This window comes from Drosophila nasuta, chromosome 3 (genome assembly GCF_023558535.2).
Source record: "Drosophila nasuta strain 15112-1781.00 chromosome 3, ASM2355853v1, whole genome shotgun sequence".
Lineage (NCBI taxonomy): Eukaryota > Metazoa > Arthropoda > Insecta > Diptera > Drosophilidae > Drosophila > Drosophila nasuta.
This window is the reverse complement of record NC_083457.1, coordinates 9,260,740-9,283,384: the sequence shown is the minus strand read 5'-3', so window position 1 is coordinate 9,283,384 and position 22,645 is coordinate 9,260,740. Positions and strand designations below refer to the sequence as shown.

General features: G+C 41.8%; 2 protein-coding genes across 6 annotated transcripts in view; one reads left to right on the top strand and one right to left on the bottom strand.

The window, feature by feature from the left end:
- The window catches only part of LOC132789343 (teneurin-m), a 145,276-nt gene that overhangs the window by 18,225 nt on the left and 104,406 nt on the right, over positions 1–22,645 (top strand). The window lies entirely within an intron of this gene.
- Positions 13,687–14,371, bottom strand: LOC132790554 (cytochrome c-like). Its single transcript, XM_060799123.1, has one exon. It carries the CDS (start codon positions 14,156–14,158, stop codon positions 13,832–13,834), a length of 327 nt encoding a protein of 108 aa, XP_060655106.1. The 5' UTR covers positions 14,159–14,371; the 3' UTR covers positions 13,687–13,831.

The window sequence follows — 22,645 nt, the reverse complement described above, 5'->3', positions numbered from 1 at the left end:
AATGACAAGAGCAGAGCAAGAAATATTTTTTTTTTTGTCAAATTTTGCTTGACATTTTATTTGCTCTTTTTCGTTTGTCTTCATCGCCGCCGCCATGAAGAGAGGTGTTATGTGGGGCAATCTTTTTGGGGTTGTCGGGGGCGCCAACGCTATAAAAATATGAGACACATGCAAATTATGCCGACGCAATGCGTGGCAACTCAGACCCCGATTCTATATGCGGCTTTTCATTTTATGATGCGAGAAAACGAATAAAAATGTGTATTTTTATTTGTTTTTTCTTTCTCACTATTGAAATTTATGAGAGGGAGAGTGAAGCAATCGTCTGACAGGTGAAATAGAACAGCTTGCGAAAGGGATTTCGAAATTAGTTGGGGCACAAATATTTCCCATTGATGGATTCTCATTTTGGGGTTTTGACAAACTGACTTCTTGACCGCTCTCTCTCTGAACACCTGAGGCACGTTTGTGTATCTTGCATTTTTGGGGTGTGTATTTCAACAATATGCAAATTGATGCAAAACAAAGAGCGAAAGAGAGCGGAGATAGAAAGAGCACGACAAAGGCGCTTTGAAGGCATTTGTAGGAAAATGCAGAAGGAGAGATGAGTCAAATGTGACTGTGACTTTCTCCCTCGGAGCCAGAATAAGTGGCAAACAAAAAAAAAAAAAGAGGAAAAGAAAACGAAAAGTTTTGCACGAAAATGAAAATCTGAATGAATGTCGTGTGTCACTCTATGTGTGTGTGTGTGTGTGTGTGGCAGAGTATGTGTTTGTGTGTGTGTTTTGGCAATTTAATAAACATAATCATCAGAGAGCCAGGGCCATGACGATGATGAAGTTGCGTCCGCTTCGTGACAAAATGACATTTTGCTACCAGCAAGAAGCAAAAAGAAGAAGCAGCACAATTCCAGACATACCCCACCCACCATCACCTCGGTGGCGTCTCGGCATCTCTCTTGAATGTGCTACCTGAGTCCCGCGTCCCTCTTAGACGCTGTTCGCCTGTTCGCTTGGCCAGGTTCAGGTTCAGCCGCAGGCTTAGGTAATGAAGCAACTGGCAATGAAGCAAAAGAAGTTTCAGAGCGAGACAGAAACACAGAGACAGAGAGAGATAGAGAGAGCGTAGGTTGTTATTTTAAAATTTAAATTTCTGTATAAATATGTTCACGCACAACCAACGTATGAGTGTGTGTGTGTGCATAAGAATGCCCCACAGTCGTCGACGTCATTAAAAGCCAAAAGGCGGCGACGACGTCGACGACGAGTTTGGAGAAAAACTCACTTAAAATTTCAGCGCACGTGAAGGAGCCAACAGGGAGAAATTGTATTAGAGGCCAGAGAGAGAGAGAGGGGAAAGAATGCTAAAGGGGGAGGCAGAGCGGAAGGTGGCAAAGTGAGGAGCGTGAGCTTGTACTTTTTTTTTGTGTTTTGTGTTTTTTGGTTGGGTTTTTTCGGCTCGTTCTCCTCGGTTTAACGGTAAAAGCGGCAAAATTTCCCCGTATGTTTATTATGATTGTTGTTGTAATTGTTTTTCTTGCTCGCGCTGGTATGAAATTTAAATATGGCCAAAAGGCTTTTACAATATTAAGTAAATTGCTTGTGAAGTTTTGGCCAAATCGATTTTGTTTCCCCCCATTCGCATTAAAAATTTTCAATGAGCCGCAGCAATTGATATTTTAATGTTGTGTCGCTACATAAAAAAACACAAAGAAAACAGCTGTGGGAACAGCTTGAGTTCCACATTCGAGTTCCACACTTGAGTTCCACACTTGACAATTGTGGATGGCAAGCACAGCAGGATCGTATTTGGATCGCTAATAATTCACAGCTTCTGAACTGAGAATTTAGTTTTTGCGCAGCATTTGAAAGTGAAACTTCTACGGCAATATAATGTTTATTAAAGTTGCCAAAATTGCTATCAAAAAGTTTTTAAATAATTTGAGCTTTGAGCACAATTTAATGCATCAAACGAAAAGTGCAAATTTAATGAACTTAAGACAAAGATTAATTAATCAGCGATCAACTATATTTTGTTTTTGGGTAAGTGTGAAATGAGATGACATCATTCAGCACAAGTTGTGTTTTTGGACCTTGCACTTGTTTACGCTTTTTAGTGTTTCATCACAATCCCTGACCTTGCCAGAGACGCTAAAGCGCTTCAAATTACACCCCGCTTGCCATAGATTGTGAGTCATGATGGGTACAAAACTGAGATCAGTCGTTGCTATATCAAGTTTATGTTCTATGGCACTTGAAATTGCTTAGCCTGGAATTTTGCCTATCCATCAGAAGGAGCGTGTCCTTCCTTCCTGGTGGCTGTCGTAGAGAGGCTTTTAGCACACAGCTTGGCACAAGTCTGTGTGCTGTGAATGCAAACAATAAATCCATTGTGGCCAAAGTGAAATCAGGCTCAGCGCTCTCCAAAAAGCCACTTCATCGCCATTCATCCACCCTCGTTCCTCCATCCTCCGCCCTCCAATGCCTGCTGCCATCTTCAAACACTTGAGACGTCGACGGCAGTTAATGCTAAGCAAGTGGCTGAGACTCAGACCGATACCGAGACCGAGAACCAGAATCAGACTCAGACTGTGACTGAGAACGAGAACGAGAACGAAAGTAAAATGTTAATCAAGCTGATTGAGTTGTCGAGCTCTGAGCTCTTCTCGAGGTCTAATTTTAGGCGCTAAAGGCTTTTGTTGCAGCAGGGTGGCAACAACAACAAACAAACAAGACAAACCAAACAGAAGCTGAAGCTGAAGATGAAGCAGAAAAACAGCAAAACACAAACGCTTATTAACATTTCCATTGGAGCATAAAAGCCAAACATAGATCGGGATGGGGAGGTGGAAAACAGATGAAAACGCTGGCTCAAGGTGCAAAAACCGACAATAAATATGCGTTAACTTCTAATAGAGACAGTGGGGTTGGACAGCAGCGTGTGCAGAGAGCAAGAGGGGAGGAAGTGTATGCAGAACGAAGCGTGTGCAAAAACATGCAAATCCCCAAACAAACAATTTTAGCCAAGGGTATAAACCGAAGACAGAAGATACAAGGCGGGGGAGCAAACTCTTAAGTGGCAGTCTGATGAAGATGCGAAGCCAAAGCCACGAAAAAAAAAAACAACCAGTGGAAAGAAGTAACAAGAAAATCGATGCGGTGACATAAAGATGAAAGCAAGGCAAAAGGGCTGCAAAACTCAACGCATACGTAATACGTATACGTATATCTCAGGGGGGAATGCGTGACAGTCGTTATTGTTTTTATTTTTAATAAAAAAAAAAAATAATAATACCCAGGACATCCGCTCAGCCAGCCACTTAGTCAAGGGAGAGGGAGAAGTACAGAATACAGGAAACGTGTTAGACGAAAAACGCCCACAATTGTCACACAGCGGGGGAAGCTTTAAAGGGGGGAAAAGAGAGCGATTAGTTAACCGAGGTGAGCTAGCACTTACTTGCTTTTTATACACACACTTCAGAAAAAGAAGAAGAGTATTATAGCTTTCTTTGTTTGAAGCTAAAGGAAGCATCTTCGACCTCATAAGAAAATGCAATCTTATATTGTAAAACAATCAATATATGGCATATCTTTAATGTAAGAGTTAATCATTATACCAAATAGAACTTTTGGTATGTTCCAGTATTTTTCCAGTATATTACTTATGTAAAATTTAAGTATAATACCGTTTTCAGTAATATCTTAAATATAAAAGTAACTCTATATACCAAACAGAACTTTTGGTTTGTTTCGGCATTTTTTCGGTATAATAATTTAGTATAATTTAATGATAGTACCGTTTTCGGTAGCATCTTAAATGTAAAAGTTTACCGTCATACCAATAATTACTAATATTATTTTGGTATATTAGTTGGTATATTTTAACGTTAATACCTTTTTCGGGTATCTCGCAGTCGAGCATTCTCACCTGTCGCTTACTAACTTGTTCGTTCCTTGCGCCGACGATCAATTCAATGTCAATTGAAAATGTCTCCAGCAATCAAATTTATGCACCCAAAAGAAAACACAATAAAAACAAACGGGGAACGCGGAACGCGGAAGGGAAGCTGCCACACGTATGCTTTTGTGGAGCAGCTCGTTTCCGGTCTTGAAATGCGCCTAAAAAGATGCTATACAAACTGTTCAAGTTGTTTGCACAAGCGTATAATGAGGCAGCGCGCAAAACGCTTTCCTTTCACCCCCCACTCGCCCCCTAAAAACGATTTCTGCTTCTTTCTGCAGCGGCCATATTGGTTTTTCCCCCTGCTTTGTTTTTCTTTGCATAATCTTTGGTGCTTAATAATGTTTCAGCAAACGGCAAACGACATTTCAGCTGGCGACACGCAAACTTGCGGCTCGTGATGATTTTCCCTGCCACATGCCGCATTCCGCATGCGACGTCCTTCGGCATACCTTGTGACGTGTGCGTTGTTTTTTCTGCTTTTCCTTTTTTGTGTGTGGGGGTGGGGAGGGGAGGGTTGCGAACTAAACGCACCATTAGTCTTTGGAAATAGCTTAGAGCGAAATTTACATTATTAAGCTTTCGGCTGCCGACTGGCGAATGGCAAATGGCGAATGCGCGATGCGGACTTTGTTTTTGGGGCTTTGCTTTTTCATTTCCGTCGTTGGTCGCCATTTTGGGTCAACGGACGCGATAACCGTGCTAAGGGGCAACGTTAATGCAGCGTTATTACAACGCAATGTCAATATTTATTTTTTGACAGTTTTCTGCAACTGTTTGACGACGGTTGCCGCCCCTAGAGCGGAGAGTGCGGGAGGTAGCCATGAAAATTAAATAATATTGGCAACCCTAAATAAGCCGTGAGCTGTGTGAGTGCTTTGACACTCTAATTGGGGCACGCTAAATGCCTGAAAAGGGCATTAGGTCAGGCCTTAAAGTGCTGCAACAAATTACCATGCAAATTTGACATAAATTTCGATGTAAATTAAATGTAATTACATTTTTATTTGGAATTTTAATTAAGTACATAATATTTTCCTATTTATGTATTTAAAAATATATATACAATTATAATGTTTCTTTTCATTTTATTTGCAGGTATGTAACGCTTTCAAAACTCACTCCCACATAGCGTAAGTCTTTCTTTCTTACTTTGGAGTAAGCAAAATTATCAAATGCGTGATCACAACTTTCACTTTCTCTGGGTACCAGGTAATTGCAATACAATAGTCTTGAGATCAGCTGGGGAACATCAACAACGAGAGTCACAACTTAATCCCGTTCCAAGCAATTAGAGCTCCCAGAAGATGCGCAGCATAGTTTAGGTTTAATTTGGTAGAAAGCGCCACAACACACAAAAGAGACAAACAATTAGCAACAAAAATATGATTTAGTATTTGACGTTTCGAACCGAAAGTGCACAATGGAAAAGTTTTGTGTGCGATTATTAAAGCATCACTTGGATTCAGTTTTGAAGAGTCGCAAAAGCGGCAAAGCAAAGACCACAGCGACGCAGCCAAAGACTAATTAATCACTTGGCCAAGTCGCGAGTTTTATGGTGTTGGGTGCCTTAAATGGAAATTAAATTGCTCGGGGCAAACTGCAAGAGAGGTCTGCACTTAATGCTAGAGACGTAGAAGATAATCGCCCCACATCCTAGATGAAAATTTACGCCACTTGAGTCATTAATTCTCATAAACGAATCAATTGGAATGCAGGTCGGCCGAATTTAATGGAAATGAACAGAGATGAATTTACGAATCATATGTTTAAATCAGCTGCATAAATTTTAAGCAAGTTCCCCGAAAGGAAAATATCCAAAACAAAAATCTACGAGGCGACGCAACGTCTTCGCATAAATTGTTTACACGTTTATTTTCTGTCTTCATTGCGCATTGCGAATAACTCAATCAATCAGCTTTGCTTATAAATTTTGAGTGCCATAAAGAGACTGCCAGAAAGACCGCTGCAAAATCAACAGCAACAGCAAGAGCAACAGCAATACAATAACAAAATTGAACCGAAATGTACCGAGGCCAAAAAGCATTTAAACAAGCCATAAAAATCGAGCAACCGCAAAACGCAAAACAAACAACAACACAGCGCAAACGAGAAATTGTGCTAAGTTTTGTTTTTTATTTATGTATGTGGTACAAGAAGGGTGCGGAGGCGGGGGCGGGTGCGGGGGCGCGGGTGCCAGAACAAATCGCGGCCAAGAAGTGTGAGTTGAGAAATAATTCATCAAAGAGCCAGAAATTTGTGAGATATTAATCAGTGGCCTGGTCTCTGGTCTCTGGTCTCTTTGTGGCATCACATGTGTGCTGTGACCATGCCAAAGTCAATTTCATATACATACATATACATATATTTTGTTGGCGGCGCATTTCAAAGCGATCCTCCTTCATCTCCCTGTTCACAGAATGAAATCCGCAGAGGCGTTTGCTCTCAAAAGCGAATGGCAACCCACGCAAAATCTCGACGATTGGAGTTTTTGTTATATGAAAGAAACAATTAAAAACATTTGACATTATTTTGTTGTTTGGTTAATGGTTGCGCTTTGGTTGCGCAGCTCGTTGACAAGAATTTTGTACTTTTTGGCTTTCGGTCATTAACCATACTTAGAGGCAATAAAGTTGTCAATTTGGCACCGACACCAGACAAACCAGTGAAAGGCACAATAGTGTGTGGCACAATCACTGCTGAAAGGCAGATGTGCTCACAGGTAGTTGACATGCTTTCGGCTGGAGGAGAGAATGATGAGAGAATTGAGAAAAGGCCATGTGAAATGTGAGACGACACAAAACAAGCGACGACGATCGTTGAGCGATTTGACCATGATATATGGCACATTAAAGCACAAGCGAGTTCTTAAAGTTATTTTGTGGCTTATCGGATGACCATTTAATTTGCATAGATCAGCTCAGATTTGACACTAAATAGGACGTGTGAAAAATGATTGAGCCAGCTGCGTTTATTAACCCTTCCAGGAAATGTTCACAGTCAATTTTTGGGCATAAACACAACTAGTTTTTGGTTATCTAACAAACGTTTCAAATTGAAAATAGAAAAAAAAGCAATTTATTGAAAAACATATTTCACCTGCAGCATAACCAGAGAGAAAAAAAACAACAAAATTGAAATTGTGCTCGAGAGCATAAAATGAAATGGGAAAAGCTATTGATTTGCACCAAATAACAGCCGGCGGGTGATTGCATAAAAATCAAGTGCAATAACAGCAAAAGCAACTCTGATAATAATAATAGAGTGACGGCATATGAAAGTGAATAGTTGAATAGTTGAAAATAAAAACTGAAAAAAAAAATTGAAAGTGCCGCCCGCCGTCGCCATCGACAACGATCGAAGTGACCATTTAAGGTGAGGCATCAAATTGAACACAAACTGTTACAGCGAAGCAATTAAACAGACAGCCATTAACTACAGTAAACATTCAAGAGACGCAACGACGAGACAATTCAAGGTCTCTCTGCATTAAAGCGCTTAAAATGCTCCGGCACAAGCTGTCAACTAAAAATAAAACTACAACAAAAGAAAAGAAACGAAGAGAAAAAAAAATAAAGTTAAATCAAAAGCAATCAAATTGACAAAACGTCAGTGTAATAAAGCGTTGATAAACCGCAGCAGAGACACAATCGAGAATCGAGCTAAAATTGATTAGCCGAAGAGGAACGAGACTGGTCCAGCAAAAGACGACAGAGAGAGAGAGAGAGATGACAATCAGCGAAAAGCTTCAGCAAAAGTGGTTAAGCTGGATCGAGTTGAGTTTGGGACAGATCGGCGGGGCTGGACCTGAGCAAATTGCACACGATTCACGATGCGTTGCAGGCAATGTGCCAAAGGAGACAGAGAAGAGAAGAGAAGAGTTGGGAATGGGAGTGAAGTAAAGTGGAATACGACATTCAGACACGTTTGTTGCAGCCGCAGCGGCAGCGCTGCCCAAGCAATTTACAATTTAATAGCACGCCACAAAATCGAAACGATGCAGCAATGAATGTGTAGTATCGATGCCAGCGATCGATCGATTGAAGATCGCAGGTCTCAAAGCATGTGAAATGAAAAGCGAAGAAGAACTTTCTTTCCCCATCAATTAGCTACATAATTCTAACAATCTTTCAGCTCGCTTGTTTATCTCTAACTACAATTTGTTTTTAAATTTGTGCCTCGCAAAGTTTTCTAATCTCTCTCTGCGCTCAAGTAATTTTAATTTCAACTGCTCGTTGCGCCTCAATTGGACTGAGCCAAAGGCCTTTTGCGGTCAGCTAATGTCAGTTGGCCTAGCCTCCACCTCCACTTCCATCTCCATCTCCACTCCCCTTGTGGCATCCACATTAATGCGCACTTTTCCACGGCTTTTGTCTGCATTCTGTATGTTGCCAGCCGGCTTAGCTCTTTGCCTCTTGCCTCTTGTATTGTGGCCTATGTTGACTTTTCATTTCCTTTTCTCATCAGTTGATTGTTCAAATTGTTGATGTGGTGCTGTGCTCCGCTGTGCTGCAGCTTTTGTTGCTGCCGCAGTCGAAGTCGAAGTCGCTGTTGCTGTCGATGCCCAAGTCCAGCTTGCAATATATATTGTCTATACTATATTCGCTGTGCTTATTTATGTGCGCGACCTTATAAGGCGAAATAGCAAAAGAGCAAGAAGGCACCACAAACGATTGCAACTCGTTCTCTGCTGCCGCATTTGGCCATATTTAATTTTTAGCAGCGAGCTGGGATCGGCACAGGTACACACGATTTAGACCTGGACTCCAGCTTCTTTCTTTCTTTGCAGAGTCAGCCTTTGGGCCCCGAAACGTTTTCGGTTACAAAGTGATTGCTTTTTATTGCCTCCTGACTAGTTTCTGTACTTTTTGTAGTTGCCTCATAATTTGTGTGTGCTTTGACTTAGACATGCGTAATTTTCGGCTCTATTTTTGGGCAGCTTGTTAAGCTTACAACACCCAACTTGGAGTTGAGTCTGAGGACGATGCAGCCTATCGATCAATTGGCGCAATTAACTTATTAGAAACTCGCTGCTTGTTCGGAGTCTTCACATTAACCCATTCGCAAAAGCACTTAGCCCTCAGCAGGCAGCAGGCTTTGACAGCTCTCTCCTACTTAGTCGTGGCTAATGATTTAAAGTTGCTTTTACTGGCCAAGTTGCAGTCGCAAGCAACCGAAGAGACTAATGTTCTAATTAACCATATGCTACATCATTAACTGCAGGCGGACTTGAACTCGACTCGACTCAAGGAATCGTTGAGAAGGAGGTCGAGTCAGGTTTGCTTCTGCGAAAATTGCGAATCATTCTTCATGCTGTCAAAATGTCTGACAGCTAATCAGCAATAACTGTCATTTAGCAAATAGTTGCTCATATTTGCACTTAAGCAAATAACCCGCGTCCACACAGGGAAGAAGAGAGAAAGGAAGAGACAGAGAGAGAGAGAGAGAGACTGACACTGACAGGGCAATGGTAATGGGCCTTGGACATCATGGAACTGGCAGCCGAGGGACAGCTGAGCAGCTATCGAGGGCCTCTTCGTAATGTCTCATTGTAACACTTCCGTTAAAATCGCGTCGTCGTCGTCGTTGCCGTTGCCGTTGTCGTTGTCATTGTCGTCTAACTGTGACTCATGTCCATAACAGTCAATAAACATAAACATGGCTCGTACATGGGGCTAAATGAATGATGGACATCGAGTGGCTTTTGCAGTCGCTGCCGCCGCTGTTGATGCCACATTTGATAGCACCATCGTTCGCTCTCTCTCTCTCTCTCACTCTGTCTCTTTCAACAGCGAGCAAATCCGTACCCAAACGATGCTCTTGAGCTCTGGCCAAAGCCAAAGCGCATCATTAGCCCAAAAATAGACATCGTCGTCTGTGTGCCCATTTCGATGATTTCCTAGGAAATGAGCTGCTTAAATGTTTAGCACAACGGTAAAGCGGTGTACATTTCCAAGCAGGAGCTGCCACAGCAACAGCATCAGCAACAGCAGCAGCAGTTGTTGCAAGCAGCAACTAAAAAGCGCACTCTTCCAGCTATTAACCTTGATGTTGTTGCCTCTTGAAAACTGCGCATGGGATCATCAGCCAAAAGCAGCCATGACTGGGCCTTGGGCACACACAGACTTTGAGTAGAAGAACTTCGAGCTGGAGTTGGAGATGGGGCAGCATCATCATCAGCTTCATCATCATCATCATCATCATTTTCATCCACATGCAGCTCACGAAAACCGAATGGCAAACTGGCAGCTATGTTAGTTCTCCTGCATTTTCGGGTTGAGTTGCGTGATATATGCGACGCAGAAAGTGGCACACAAAAAGCAACAAATGCTCCACGTATATAGTATAGTATACAGGGAATTTAGCTGTCTAGCTAAGTTCTTGTCATTCACATTTGCGAAAAAAAAGAGGGGGGCACATATGTTTGGCATTGTGTGTGGCATGCCACAGTTGCCATGAATGATGCGCTGCAGCCAGTTGATGAGCTACCATAATAAAGCGTCTGCCAACACTGGCATGTCGTTGTGCAACACTGCTTTAACGAACTTAACTGCCAAATATATTTCGATTACTTTAGTATAAGCAAAGATTTTGTGGCTAGCTTATGTATAAAAATGGTAAAATGTTGATAGATGGCTTAGAATATTATTTTGAATATAGTAAAGTTATAATATTAGGAATATTATAAAAATTTGTTAGATAATAAAGGTAGCATTCAAAATAATAGTTCAACACAAAAGTTGAACATTTTTTTAATTCATTACTACAACTATAAATAAGATTAGTGTTATTGAACGCTATGATAGTTATGAATTTACTAAGCTTTAGTTTCATTTAGAAAAATCTAGTGTTTTTCAAAGCTGTTCCTTAATTCATTACTAAATCTCTGAAAGCTTAGACTTATTCAACACTATGCTAGTGTTTGCTAGAGTTTAATGCTGTGATAAAATTAACTTCTGCTTTCAATATGAGCTAGATGGATGGATGGATTCTTTTAGCTGAGTTATTAAGAAAAGTAAATACTCGGAAGAGAAAGAGGTTGACAAAGAAACCCCAAAGAAAAGTCTCTATTAATCCTTAGTACACTAAAATCATTTCAAACATTAATTCGCCGATGCCCAAGTGTAGAGTATAGCTGCCAACAGAAAGCAATCTTGCAGTTTATCTCAAGTCATACATCAGACTTTTCGGCAACAGTGCGAGTGAAGTTGCACGTGGAAGGAGAAGGGGAAGGGGAAGGGGAAGGGGTAAGAGTGGGAGTGGATGGAAATGCAGTTTATCCTGCTTGGCTATGCAGACTCCATTGATGGCACACGATGTCGACGCGATGGCAGCTGGAGATGCATCTGAGCTGAGCTGGATTTTGTGGCTGCCTTGGCAACGCTTAAGCTGCACCGCATGTGATTACCCAGCAGTTAGTCTTGCAGCAGCAGCGGCAGCAGCAGCAGTGGAATAACATCAGCATACACTACGACTTCCTCTCACTCCCACACTCACCCAAAACTGTTTCTCTCTTTCAGTTGCAAACGCTGCTGGTTGCCATAAGCTGCTAAATTGCCGCTGTGCAGCAAATAGAATTTTAAACTTGCCTCGCCTCGAGAATTGCTCTCGCTCTCTCTCTCCTCCTCTCTCTCTCCCTCATCTCCTTCTCTCTTTCTGTCTGTTGATTGACCTTAACGCTTGAACCGGCGACTCCACACGACCACGACCAACTAACTGTACCCTGGCATAGCACAAAACACTTGAACTGGCTTCGACTCCATTCCAACATCGAGTGGAGCTTGACTGGTTTACCTGTCTGGAGGCTTCGTCATGCCGCGCTTTAATTCACTTATAATTTCAGTCTCCCCTCCCCTCCCCTTTTTACGCATTTGCTCGACTCGCATTTCATGTTTGCAGGTTGCAACGTTTGCTATGATGTGGGAAAATAATATTTTCATTGATGATTCGCACAGAGCTGTGCAAATATCGCCTTAAGGCTAAAGCCCTCATTTAAATAATAATCTTTCCGTTTATAGAACTTCGTTTCATCACCATTAATAACTTATGAAATAGTGTAATTAATTGTTCAAGTTGATTTGATTTGCTCGCTAACAAACAATAAAGATTTCGTCATTGATTTATGAGCACTAAAGTTGGTAAATGAAACCCTCACAAATTTTGCTATATATTCTTTGTTTTTTTTATTTTTGGGTATTTTTTTAACAAGCTGTCGCATCCACAAAAATAACGTATCACATTAAGAATAACGAGTGTGCACACACCATCAGTATTTAAAATGTCAAAAGTGCCCCCACACTCGGCAAAGCTCAAGAAATAATAATAATAACGAACAAGGGAATCGTGAAATATGTTCGAATCTGCATGGTACATGAAATGCTTTTTTGTTTGTTCTGTACTGTTTTTTATTTTTATGATTGATCGTTGCTTAAAGAGCAACTTAAACAACACGAGAAGCGACGTTTAGGGTGGGGCATCAGATACATATAGTAGGGTTAAACAGTTACACATGGACAGCAGCCAGATACAAAGCGAAAGAGTTGGAGAGAGAGAGAGGGGGAGAGGGTGTAGTGTAATGTCAGAAAGAATTATTATTAATTCGGGGTTGGGTTCCATTTTGAGAAGTTGACATTCAAATTGTGTCAGTCTCTCCCTTGTTCCCTCGTTGTGCTTTTATTGCTGTCATGATCGATGTTGCTTCACAAAATGATGCTGCATTTTATAACGCAATACCTCATGATGTTGACATTACGAACAGCACATTGAATGCATTTTTGCGCTTGACTTGCGACTTGCGACGCACACGAGAGAAATTCAAGCGAATTTTTGATTTATGTTCTGTGAGTGAAGTTAATTAACACCCCTCACAATGCTGATCATTGGTTCCGTTGCGATGCGATGCGTTTCGAGTGTTGTTAAGTGTCAAAAGTGACAGATCGCTTTGTAAGGCGTTGCCTCAAAGGGAGGCCGACACAGAATTGTAATCCGATGAAGTGTTCAAAATTGTTGACGTCCCTCAACAGAGCTCTTCTCCGTTTCTCCGTCTGTCGCTTAAGATGAGTTCCTTGATTGCTTTGCCGAAAAAGTTTTAAAATGTTTCACCCAAAAAAGAAAATAAGTTGATTCTTCAGCACACAGCTTCAGCTTCAACTTCAGCACAGCTTGTGCGTTTGTGTGTAAAATTTAATTAAAAAATTCTTTGCTATGCATAAATTTGCCTTTTGTTTTGAGCGGGACTGCGCGAAGAACCCAAAAGAGCGAGTGAAAGAGCTAGAGCTATAGATGTGCTGTTATTGTTTGTTGTCAGCAATAAAAATGTCATCACGGCCGAGTCGAGTCCTTCGTCCATTTTGCATCCCATTCGCACACTCAACTGACTGCAACGCATTATTTTGCAATAACAACGCCAGAGCAGTTGAGCTCGCCAAGGCGAATGACAAAAGTGTTGCCACATTCACACACACACACACTGAGACACACACACACATACACCCTCGCACAATATAAATTAAATTAAAATGCTTTTCTTCTTTGGTTTGCTTTCTCTCGGTTTGACATTTCTCTCTGCTTAATTGCTTTGTTAATTAAATGTGTTAAGGCATATAAAAAGGATTTGAAAACGCGACAGACGTGCGCTTATGCAAAGGACATTAACTTGACAACAACAATAACAGCAACAACAAAAGCAACTAATATGCATTACATTCAGCTGTAAATTATCGTATAATTGAGGCAAAGCAAAGAACTAAAGGGGAACACAACCGAGGACAACTTAATTTCATGTTCATTTCCCTTCAAATTATAAACTGAATTATCTCCCAACTAAACTCACATTATTACACATCTTTTTAGCATTAATTAATCGTTGTATTCATTTGCTTGCCGTCTTTAAAAATGCAATTATATCACTCCTTATGCCGGGCTGCTTCAGTCCCGCAAAAATCATCTTGGTGCCGGGTATATAACGCTTGGGATTCTCCAGATACTCGAACAACGTGTCCTCGTTCCAAATAATGCCTTTGGCTTTATTGGCCTCAGTGTATGGAAATCCTGGCGCCTTGCCCGTTTGGCGACCGATTAAACCATGCAGATTAGGTCCCATTTTGTGCTTGCCACCAGCCTCGATGGTGTGGCACATGGCGCAGCGTTGCATAAACAGCTTCTTGCCACGCTCCACATCTCCAGCTGGAATGTTCATTGTTAATGTTGAAGTATTTTCGGTTTTTATTGGAAAACTCTAAGAAACTTTTGCTTAATACAATAAAGGAAATGTCAAAGGTGTGACCAAGCCTGCTTAATTAATTAGCACTAAACTAGGGAAGGCTGGTCACACTGAACGATTGTGAATGCAGTGAAGTGAGTGCACAATCTTTAAAAATGATGTAATAAATAGTGATTGGATTGCCTTTTGTTTAAGTAATTCAATTCTGTAGTCTATTTTTTATTAGGAAAATTGTGACCAAGCCTACTTAATTAATTAGTAGGCTGGTCACACTGAACGATTGTAAATATATCTATTTAAAATAAATTACCTTTTTTGACAAAGAAATTTTCCTCATCAACTTGTTAGATAATTATCGACAATTTGATGGTTGTCACACTTAACACTTTACATCACAATTGGGCATGCAACGCACACACACACGCATTCGACTTGCATAACAACCAAGAAAGATTGCTTAATTCCAAAGCCAAGTCTGTTTTTTTCAATTGCAAAAACAAAATAATGCAAGAGATGCTTGTTAACAACAGCAACTTGAGGCAATTACACGCAGATGCAGCTGCCTTTTGGCAAAGTCAACTAAACTTTACAGTAAAGAGAGAAACAAAAAAGTGCAGAAATATGCGAATAAATAGTTGCAGTCAGACTGCACCCAAAAACAAGAAGGCTACAAAATATATATGCCAAGCTGTCAACACGAACACATGTGGCCCGACCCCCTGACAACAACAGCAGCAACAACAACAACAATTGTTGCTATTAGACAGTGAACAACAGCGAAACAGTAGCCGGTTTCTCAACTTGGAGGCGTCTCTTGCGGCAGCAAAAAGCGTTTAATAAAAGCAAATATTATGCGCTTAATGCGACTGCGCCGCCAACTGGCAATTTAAAACTGCGACAGCAAGCTGCACACCTCAGTCAGACAATTGCAACTGCAACAGCAACAGCGGCAACTTAATTAGACATTCAGTCAAGCCAGTTGCTGGTTGTGGAGCTGCGCGCAGGCGCCACAGAATGTTAATTTCTTTTTGCACATTGCTGTATTTAGCTGTCTGTCTGATGGACGACTGACACTTGCCGTTGATGAAGATGCACGAGGAGCGAGGAGCCACCCATGTGATGGTGATGTGGGTAGCAAACGCATTAAGTGGCCATCAACATCTAACGAAAGCGAAAAAAAAGAAAACAGAACTAAAGTAGCTGAATATATGGGGCAAGATATTTTGGTTGGGGGGGGGAGAGGCAAACTATAAACATATGAGTAGGGAAAACGCAGCCAAGTGGAAATGGCAAAAAGGAAACAGATGCAAAGTCAAAGCAGATGATGAATTGGCATGCAAAAAACAAAAAAGAAGCAGAGAAGAGAAACATAACAAACTACATATTAATAGAAAGAGAATTCAGTGATGACTAATTCCCAGGCAGCAGTCGAGTTTGTGGCACGCACAACGCCCACTCGAAAAAGTGATTCGAAGCGAACTTCAACCCACGCCGATTTTTCCAGTTTCAGTTCCAACTCCAACTTGAGGAGGAGCTCCTCCAAAACTGGCATGTTGCAAATTCTCAGCCGTCAGCGGCATAACTCATTATTTAATGTCAAATCTGGTCGATAGTTGTTGTTGTTGTTGCGACTGTGACTGCTCTTGGGGCAAGTCGTGCGTGCGTACGGGGATCGAGGGGGATGCGAGGGGCAAGAACTACAACAACAAATGTCAACAGTTTTGCAATGGCAAAGTCAAAGACAGCAAATCGATGCACACAGCACATCGCGAGGAGTCTGCGTTGCCTTTCCCTACATTTTTTTTTCGATTCCTGCAGCATTTTTTTTTGAACAGCGGCCTAATGACATTTACACGCATGCAGACACACATAAATCATTTGCGTTTGTCAGTTCTGACAGCCAGCACCCAGGCAAAAATAACAAAATAACCACAGAACACAAAAACAAGCAACAACAAAAAATAAAATAAAATAATATGGGAGAGAAGAAACATTCAGCAGCTGGCAGCTAAAAAAAAAAAAAAAGAACTGACAAGCAACTGAGAGACAAGTCGCCTCCCGCACAAGGATAAGTGCCTCTGTCTCTGTCTCTATCTCTGTGTGGATTGAGTGTAGACAATCAATTCGTATTGGTTAATCACTCATATTCATATATATTCATAATCATATTCGAAACTTGTGAGCGCAACGCTTTCAGTTTCTGTGTGTCGATTTTCGTTCACTGCTTTGATGAGCTGAGTGCCGAATGCAATGGTCACGGCTTGTCAAAGTTCTTGGAAGTGCAGCAGGTAACCTCTGCCAGGGTTGCCTTTCAATCTCAAAGTGGGGAAAAACCATTTTTTAATGTCAGCAGCACATTTGCAGCATCTGAAAGAGAACAATTTAAGAAGTAGATAAAGTGGTATTAAAAGAAAAAAGTAGAGCTAAGAATTGTATCAGAATTTGTTGTGGAGAGTGTTAAAAATCTCTCTCTATGATAACTGTATACTAGTGAAATTCCTTGACTCGCCAAGTGAACTGGGTCATGTGCCAAACAATCTGTTGTTTTTTTTTCCAGACAATTGGGGGTCGCCTCCATTTGGGTATCTAAATTATGAAATGCCAAGGATTCGCATTGCGCAAATGAGCAGCTAAGACAAAGGGGGATCCAATCGTTACTACCCCTCCCTCACCTCCTCTTAGCTGCTGTCAAGCCATAAGAAAAATGTTGAAAAAGCAAAGTTAAGCATACAAAACAAACATTGCTCATTGTTGTTGCTGTTGCACACTGCTGTGGCTGCAAGTCAACAACTGACACAATGCAAAATGTCAACGTCACTCACCGATTTCTCGCATCCCATTCTCCTCCCCCTTTTTTTCTCCCTCTTGCAACTTGCTTTAAAAAAAAAATTGTACATAAAAATGTCTGCACACATGCGGCGCTTGGCCAAAGTTTTAAAGGCAACCCTCTCTCCCTCTATTTTTGCTAGCCAACAATTTTTGTAATATTTTGCATATTTCTATCCGCATCAAATTTCCACAGAACAAAACCGCAACCCGCTCGCTTCGAAGGGGTTGTTAGAGAGCTAGACAGAGAGATAGATAGAGAGAGTGAGAGAGAGAGAGAGACTATGCTTCTAATGCTGAATACTCGGCCGCAAATGCCACGGATTATGTGTTGGGTTTCCGGTCTGGATGCGTTGCCATTGGATTCGACGACCAGAGTTGTCCAGAGTCCTAAAGCCCGGGTCTAATGTCATTAGCCACAACTGTCGTCAGCGTAGTCGTCGCCACATGTCTTCATAATTAAATGTGCAATGGCAGTCGATAATACTTAACAAATTTAGCGATTATCAGCAGCCCTCCACAGAGACACAGAGACACAGCCCAACCTACAACCCTAAACCCTAAAGCCGAGAAAAACCCTCCCCACGTTTTTGATGCAGCTAGTGAACACTTAATAAAAAATAATTAATTGCAGTTTTTGGCACAAAAGATTGCTAGCCGGTAGCTATAGCTGCTGTGGCTGGCCATATGTTCACACCCCGATTTTTTGGGCAGTAGGGTTGCCACCCCTACGGCTGGCTACGATAGAGTCGACTACAATACGATATGTTGATGGCGTTGACAAATAATGACATTTTTATGATGCTACTGCTACTACCAGCAAAAGTAGCGTGTAGATGAAGAGAGGGAGGGAGGTTGGCAACTCTGCTCGTGTCCCGTTATTGGCGTTGATAATGCAATTTAGACGCCGTGGGTCTAATGACCTGTGCCCGACTGTCATTCCGCGAGGGAGCCAGACTCCAGAGTCGGGAATAAAAGAGCAGCGAGAGCGAGACGAACTGAGACAGTTTATTGTTGTTGTTGCTGTTGTTGTTGTCGGCGGGCTTAATGACTTTTTACTTGATGCTATTGAACGCACAACTTCTTCTCTTGCAACTTCCTCCCTATTCCCTTCTTTATTATTATTATTATTATTATTATTTTCATTTTTGTTTCTTTTCCTTTTCTTTTTTTCGTTTTGGCAATTTTGCTTTGTTGTTGACCATTTAATGCCTCATAAAGTTTTAATTTAACAAAAACGTCGTTACTTTTTCTATTGTTGTATCTTGGCATAGTGATTGCTGTTGTTGTTGTTGTTGTTTTTGTTGCTATTGCAGTTTGTTATTACTTTTATTGCGTAGCCAAAAGGCTGTCAAAATGACAGTTGCTGCGGTAATTTCATTTGGCAACTTTTAAGGAATCCCAGGAAGTTATTAATCTTGCAGACAAGATGAACTTCTACTTTACATAATTTACATAATTCAAGCGAAACTGTGTATTAATCATAATTTTTTTATTCTTCTTCTACTTGCAGGTATGTTGACACCACAATTCTCTCTAGGCTCCTTCTTTGTGGTATAATGCGTGAGTCTGAAAAATGTATTCGAGAAAACATTCCTTACATATTAAATAGCAGATCGTTGAATTCGATATGAAAACAAAATGACAATAAATTGTCCAAATATTTAGACAAACCTACACAGGAACAAAGCGTCCGAGGTCTCGCTCCTTGATCCGCTGCAGGTAGCAAAAAAAAAGCGGATCTGCTGATTGTTATCGAGCGCTGCTCATGGACAAATGATTGAAGTGAAATGAAATGACAAAATGTCTATATACAAATGCGCCTGCTAAAAATAGACAAAGACATAATAGATGCAATGAATTAGTCATTTGTAGCACGTAGAGTTAGGGGAATACAAATGCGTGGGGTCTGAGGGGAAGATTCGGGTACTCGTGAGCATAAATTTAAGCGTTGCAATTAATAATCATTTAGAGATGCAGCCACAGCAACTTTTGGCCTGTTCTTGTCAGTCAGCCAAGCAAGCTGGTCACTAATCCCGTTTCTCCGCATTTTCCCCCATCCGAAAATTGTTGTCATCGCAGCTGCTTGAGGTTTTTGGCCCATGTGATATATGAGCGCCCCCTGCTCTATAGAAGAGCTATAGCTCTATTTCTGTATGCCTGCCGCCTAATGCCGTATTTAGACCAAAAAGGATTAGCAACAGCAGCGAGAAGATACAAATGTATCTCTCGGACTTAACTGATGAGCTCAAACAGTACAAATAAATAACACTGCAGACGGAAGTCGCATTCGGTGGAGGGAGGGGGTGGGGATAGACAAACTAGCATCAATTAAGCGAGTCCAAGCGGACAAGTATTCGTATTCATACGAGTTCAAGCTTCGGCTTACCTTTCCCCAAAAAAAAACCTGAGAACGATAATCATTCGTTGTCGAAGGAGTTTTACATACTTGTAGCTCGCAGCAGTCTTGCTGCTTCCACATTTTCTCTCGAGCCCAGCACAAAATTATGGGTTAGCGTTAGACATGCTCCACCAGTCGCCGCTCGCTCTTCTCTCCTCTCTCCTCGCTTCACATCGCACAACTTACCTCTGGGCTAGACAGCAGAGACACGACGAAATCTTTTGGGCAGGCAGCCAAAAAAACAACACAATAACTTGAAGGGCAGCCAGCATCCCAAACCCAAAAGCAGCTGCATGAATGAAACAATAGTCGAACTCAACAAGAAGTTTTCAAGACGCAAACGCAAACGCAGACAAAGACAACAACAACAACGACAACGATTCGAAGAGCAACCGACAACAACAACAGGTTCTAGAACGCGTCGGTTCAAGTGCCCAGTTTAGCTCTTAGGCTGCCTTCTTATGCTTCGGCCACTTAGAAGTTACCCTTGTATCTTTGTATCTGTATCTTTCGTATACACATTTTAGTTTTTTTGTTGGCTTGTATTTTCGGTAGCCGCAGGAAAAGTGCATAACATGCTGCACGCTCATTTCCCTCCCTCTCTCTCTCTCACTCTCTTCACCAAAAATTGTGCCCAGCCCAGGGGCAAAGGCAGCAGCAAACTGCATTTTTACAGCAGCAGCAGCAGCGGCAGCAGATACAAACTACTTTCAATTTGTAATTTGTGGTCGAGACGCGGTGCCCCAAGCGATTTTGTGTGCAGTGTAGGAAGGGAGCCAAAACGCGTCGTCTAGGTGTGAAGGGCGCTATTTTTGGGGGCTGGGCCCCTTTTGCAGTTTTGTACCAAAGCCAAAGCCGAAGATGAAATTGAAAAATGTAAAATACTAATGAGTTCGATGCTCGAAGTGGAAGCACAGACAGAAATATTGTGCCAAGTGCCAAGAGAGTCAAAACTAAAAAAAAAAAGGGAGTTCAATATGCAAAAGATTTTGCCCTGCTCCGACTTTTGCCTGGCCTTGTCTCTAATGAAATATGCATGGCGAGCAGGCAGCCAAGCCAGCCAGCAAGTGACACGCCCCTCGATAAATCAGAATACAATACATATTAAGTGGCAGAGACCAGACCTTGACCTATGACCCAACTGCGAGAGAGAGAACGTAGCTAAAACTGGAATTGAAGTCGCAGTCGCATTCGCAGTCGCAGTGACTGTGAAATTGGCCCCCGGACTCTAAGGCGACTTTATGGATTTTAATTAATTTGCCAGCACTTGCGCGAAGCAATTGAGAAAGCGAGAGGGCCAGATCCTGACAGGGGGCTGAAAGTCCTCCATGCGGCCGGCTGTAATAAGAAATTCAATTTCCGCTGCCTCATAATTATTTTCTTTCAATTTCAAAACAGCGACGCCGCGCACCATGAATTATAGCCAAGGGCTATGAGGCAGCCAAACCTCCCACGCGCATACATTAGCCTGGCCAACAACTGAGTCTCAGACTGAGATTGGAATTGGAATTGAGCAGTAGATGGAGTTGGAGTTGGGGCGGGGATTGAAATCCAGCTGCATAATTAGTGCGAGCTATGCAAAAAAAAAAAAACTATGTGCAGCATAAATAGTTTTTGGAGAATTTATGGAGCAAGAAGAAGAAGGAGTTGGGACAGCATAAAAAACATGGCAACAAAAGGCCAAGACGAAGGCGGAATGAAGCAAGAAAAAAAAAATACAGTATATATAACTAAACTAAACGGCGGCGACTGTTGCGTGCAGTGAATTTAAAATTAGCCGCAAGTAGGAGCCAAAGGCAAGAGGCAAAAGGAGGAGTTGAGCACAAGATAGGCAGCGAGGCAGACAGTCACGGACAGCAACCAAAATAAAAAAAAAAATCAAGAAGCGTCATACGAGTTGATGAAGTTGGAAGCAGATCCTGAAGAGAATCGCCTTGACAGGCTTCTTGGCAATCTAGCGAAAATCTCGGAGCGAAAATCTGAGCGCAGAATTGTGCTTTGCATAAAAAGATGCGACTGAAGATTGTTGCAAACGGATTGTGAATATACATATCATATATATATATACTATATTTGCGGCTGAGGCAGTGAACTGAATGCGTACATAATTTGTTAATTTCATGCGAATCAATAATCAATGGAAAAGCGTGGAAAAGCTCAGCTCAGCTCAGCCGACGCATTGTCTTGCAACCGGTTCGGTTCACTGGGCAAATGGCAAATGGAACAAACGGTCAGCGGTTGAGGCAAGACTCGACACACTGCCCTTGCAACACTGTGCTTAATTGAGGGGAATTAATTATTTATTTAAATTGCCTGGCGCGACTTTCATTGCTTCGCCACGTTATCTCTGCCTCCCTCTCTTCTGTCTCTCTCTCTTGTGGCTGGCAATTTGTGTCGGCAAACGAGGCATTTGCAACGTTATTTGATAACATGAATGTGCCAGCCTCTTGCCCCCTTTTTTTTTTGCTGCACGCACGCGCACAGATTTTAATGCGCTGCGATTTTTTGCGTGTGTTGCGAACATTTCTCTCTCTCAAGAATCGCGGCTTGATAGGCACGCAATGGGCCAAGGACCCAAGCCCAGACTCAGAGCCGGAGCCAAACGCCAAGCAAACTCTACTTTGTCTTTTAATGTCGCATGTCAACGTTGTCATGTTGCTCAATTTTTTTCGTAGTAGTTTTTGTGTAGTCGATGCAGCTTGTGGGCGTTGTCGCCTTTGTCGCTGATGAGCGAAAATTGCCTGTTTTGTCTTAGACTCAACTCGAGTTGAGTTTGTGGCAAGACTCGGCATACTATTTGCTTTAATTGCGGCAGCAGCTACACATAGTTAGCACGTCGAGTGAAAGCAAGAAGAGAGAAAAAGGGAAAAATACACAGCTGTAATTTGCTTTTGAATGCGTAGGTGTCGTCAGTCCACAAGTCGATCCTCTGTTTGCGTGTGCTGCACCCAACACAACACAGCAACAACAGCAACGACAACAACAGCAATCATCAAAGTCGTTGCCCAAGCCAAGGCTGCAGCATCTTCACATTTAAGGTGCGGTGTTGGATTGAGCAATTTATTAAGCGAGAGGAAGAGGAGGAGGAGTTCAAGTTGCGAGTTGCGAGTTGCAGGCAGAAATAATATCACAAAAAAATAAAGATGAAATAACACTTCATTAGCGGGCATGGGGCAAGTGGCATGCAACCGACGTGGGTTGCCTCCAAGTGAAAATAAAACTGGCGAAAAAACGCT

Bases quoted from the DNA above. Each gene is read 5' to 3' on its own strand.
- LOC132790554 (XM_060799123.1), bottom strand. From the start codon at position 14,158: ATGAACATTCCAGCTGGAGATGTGGAGCGTGGCAAGAAGCTGTTTATG.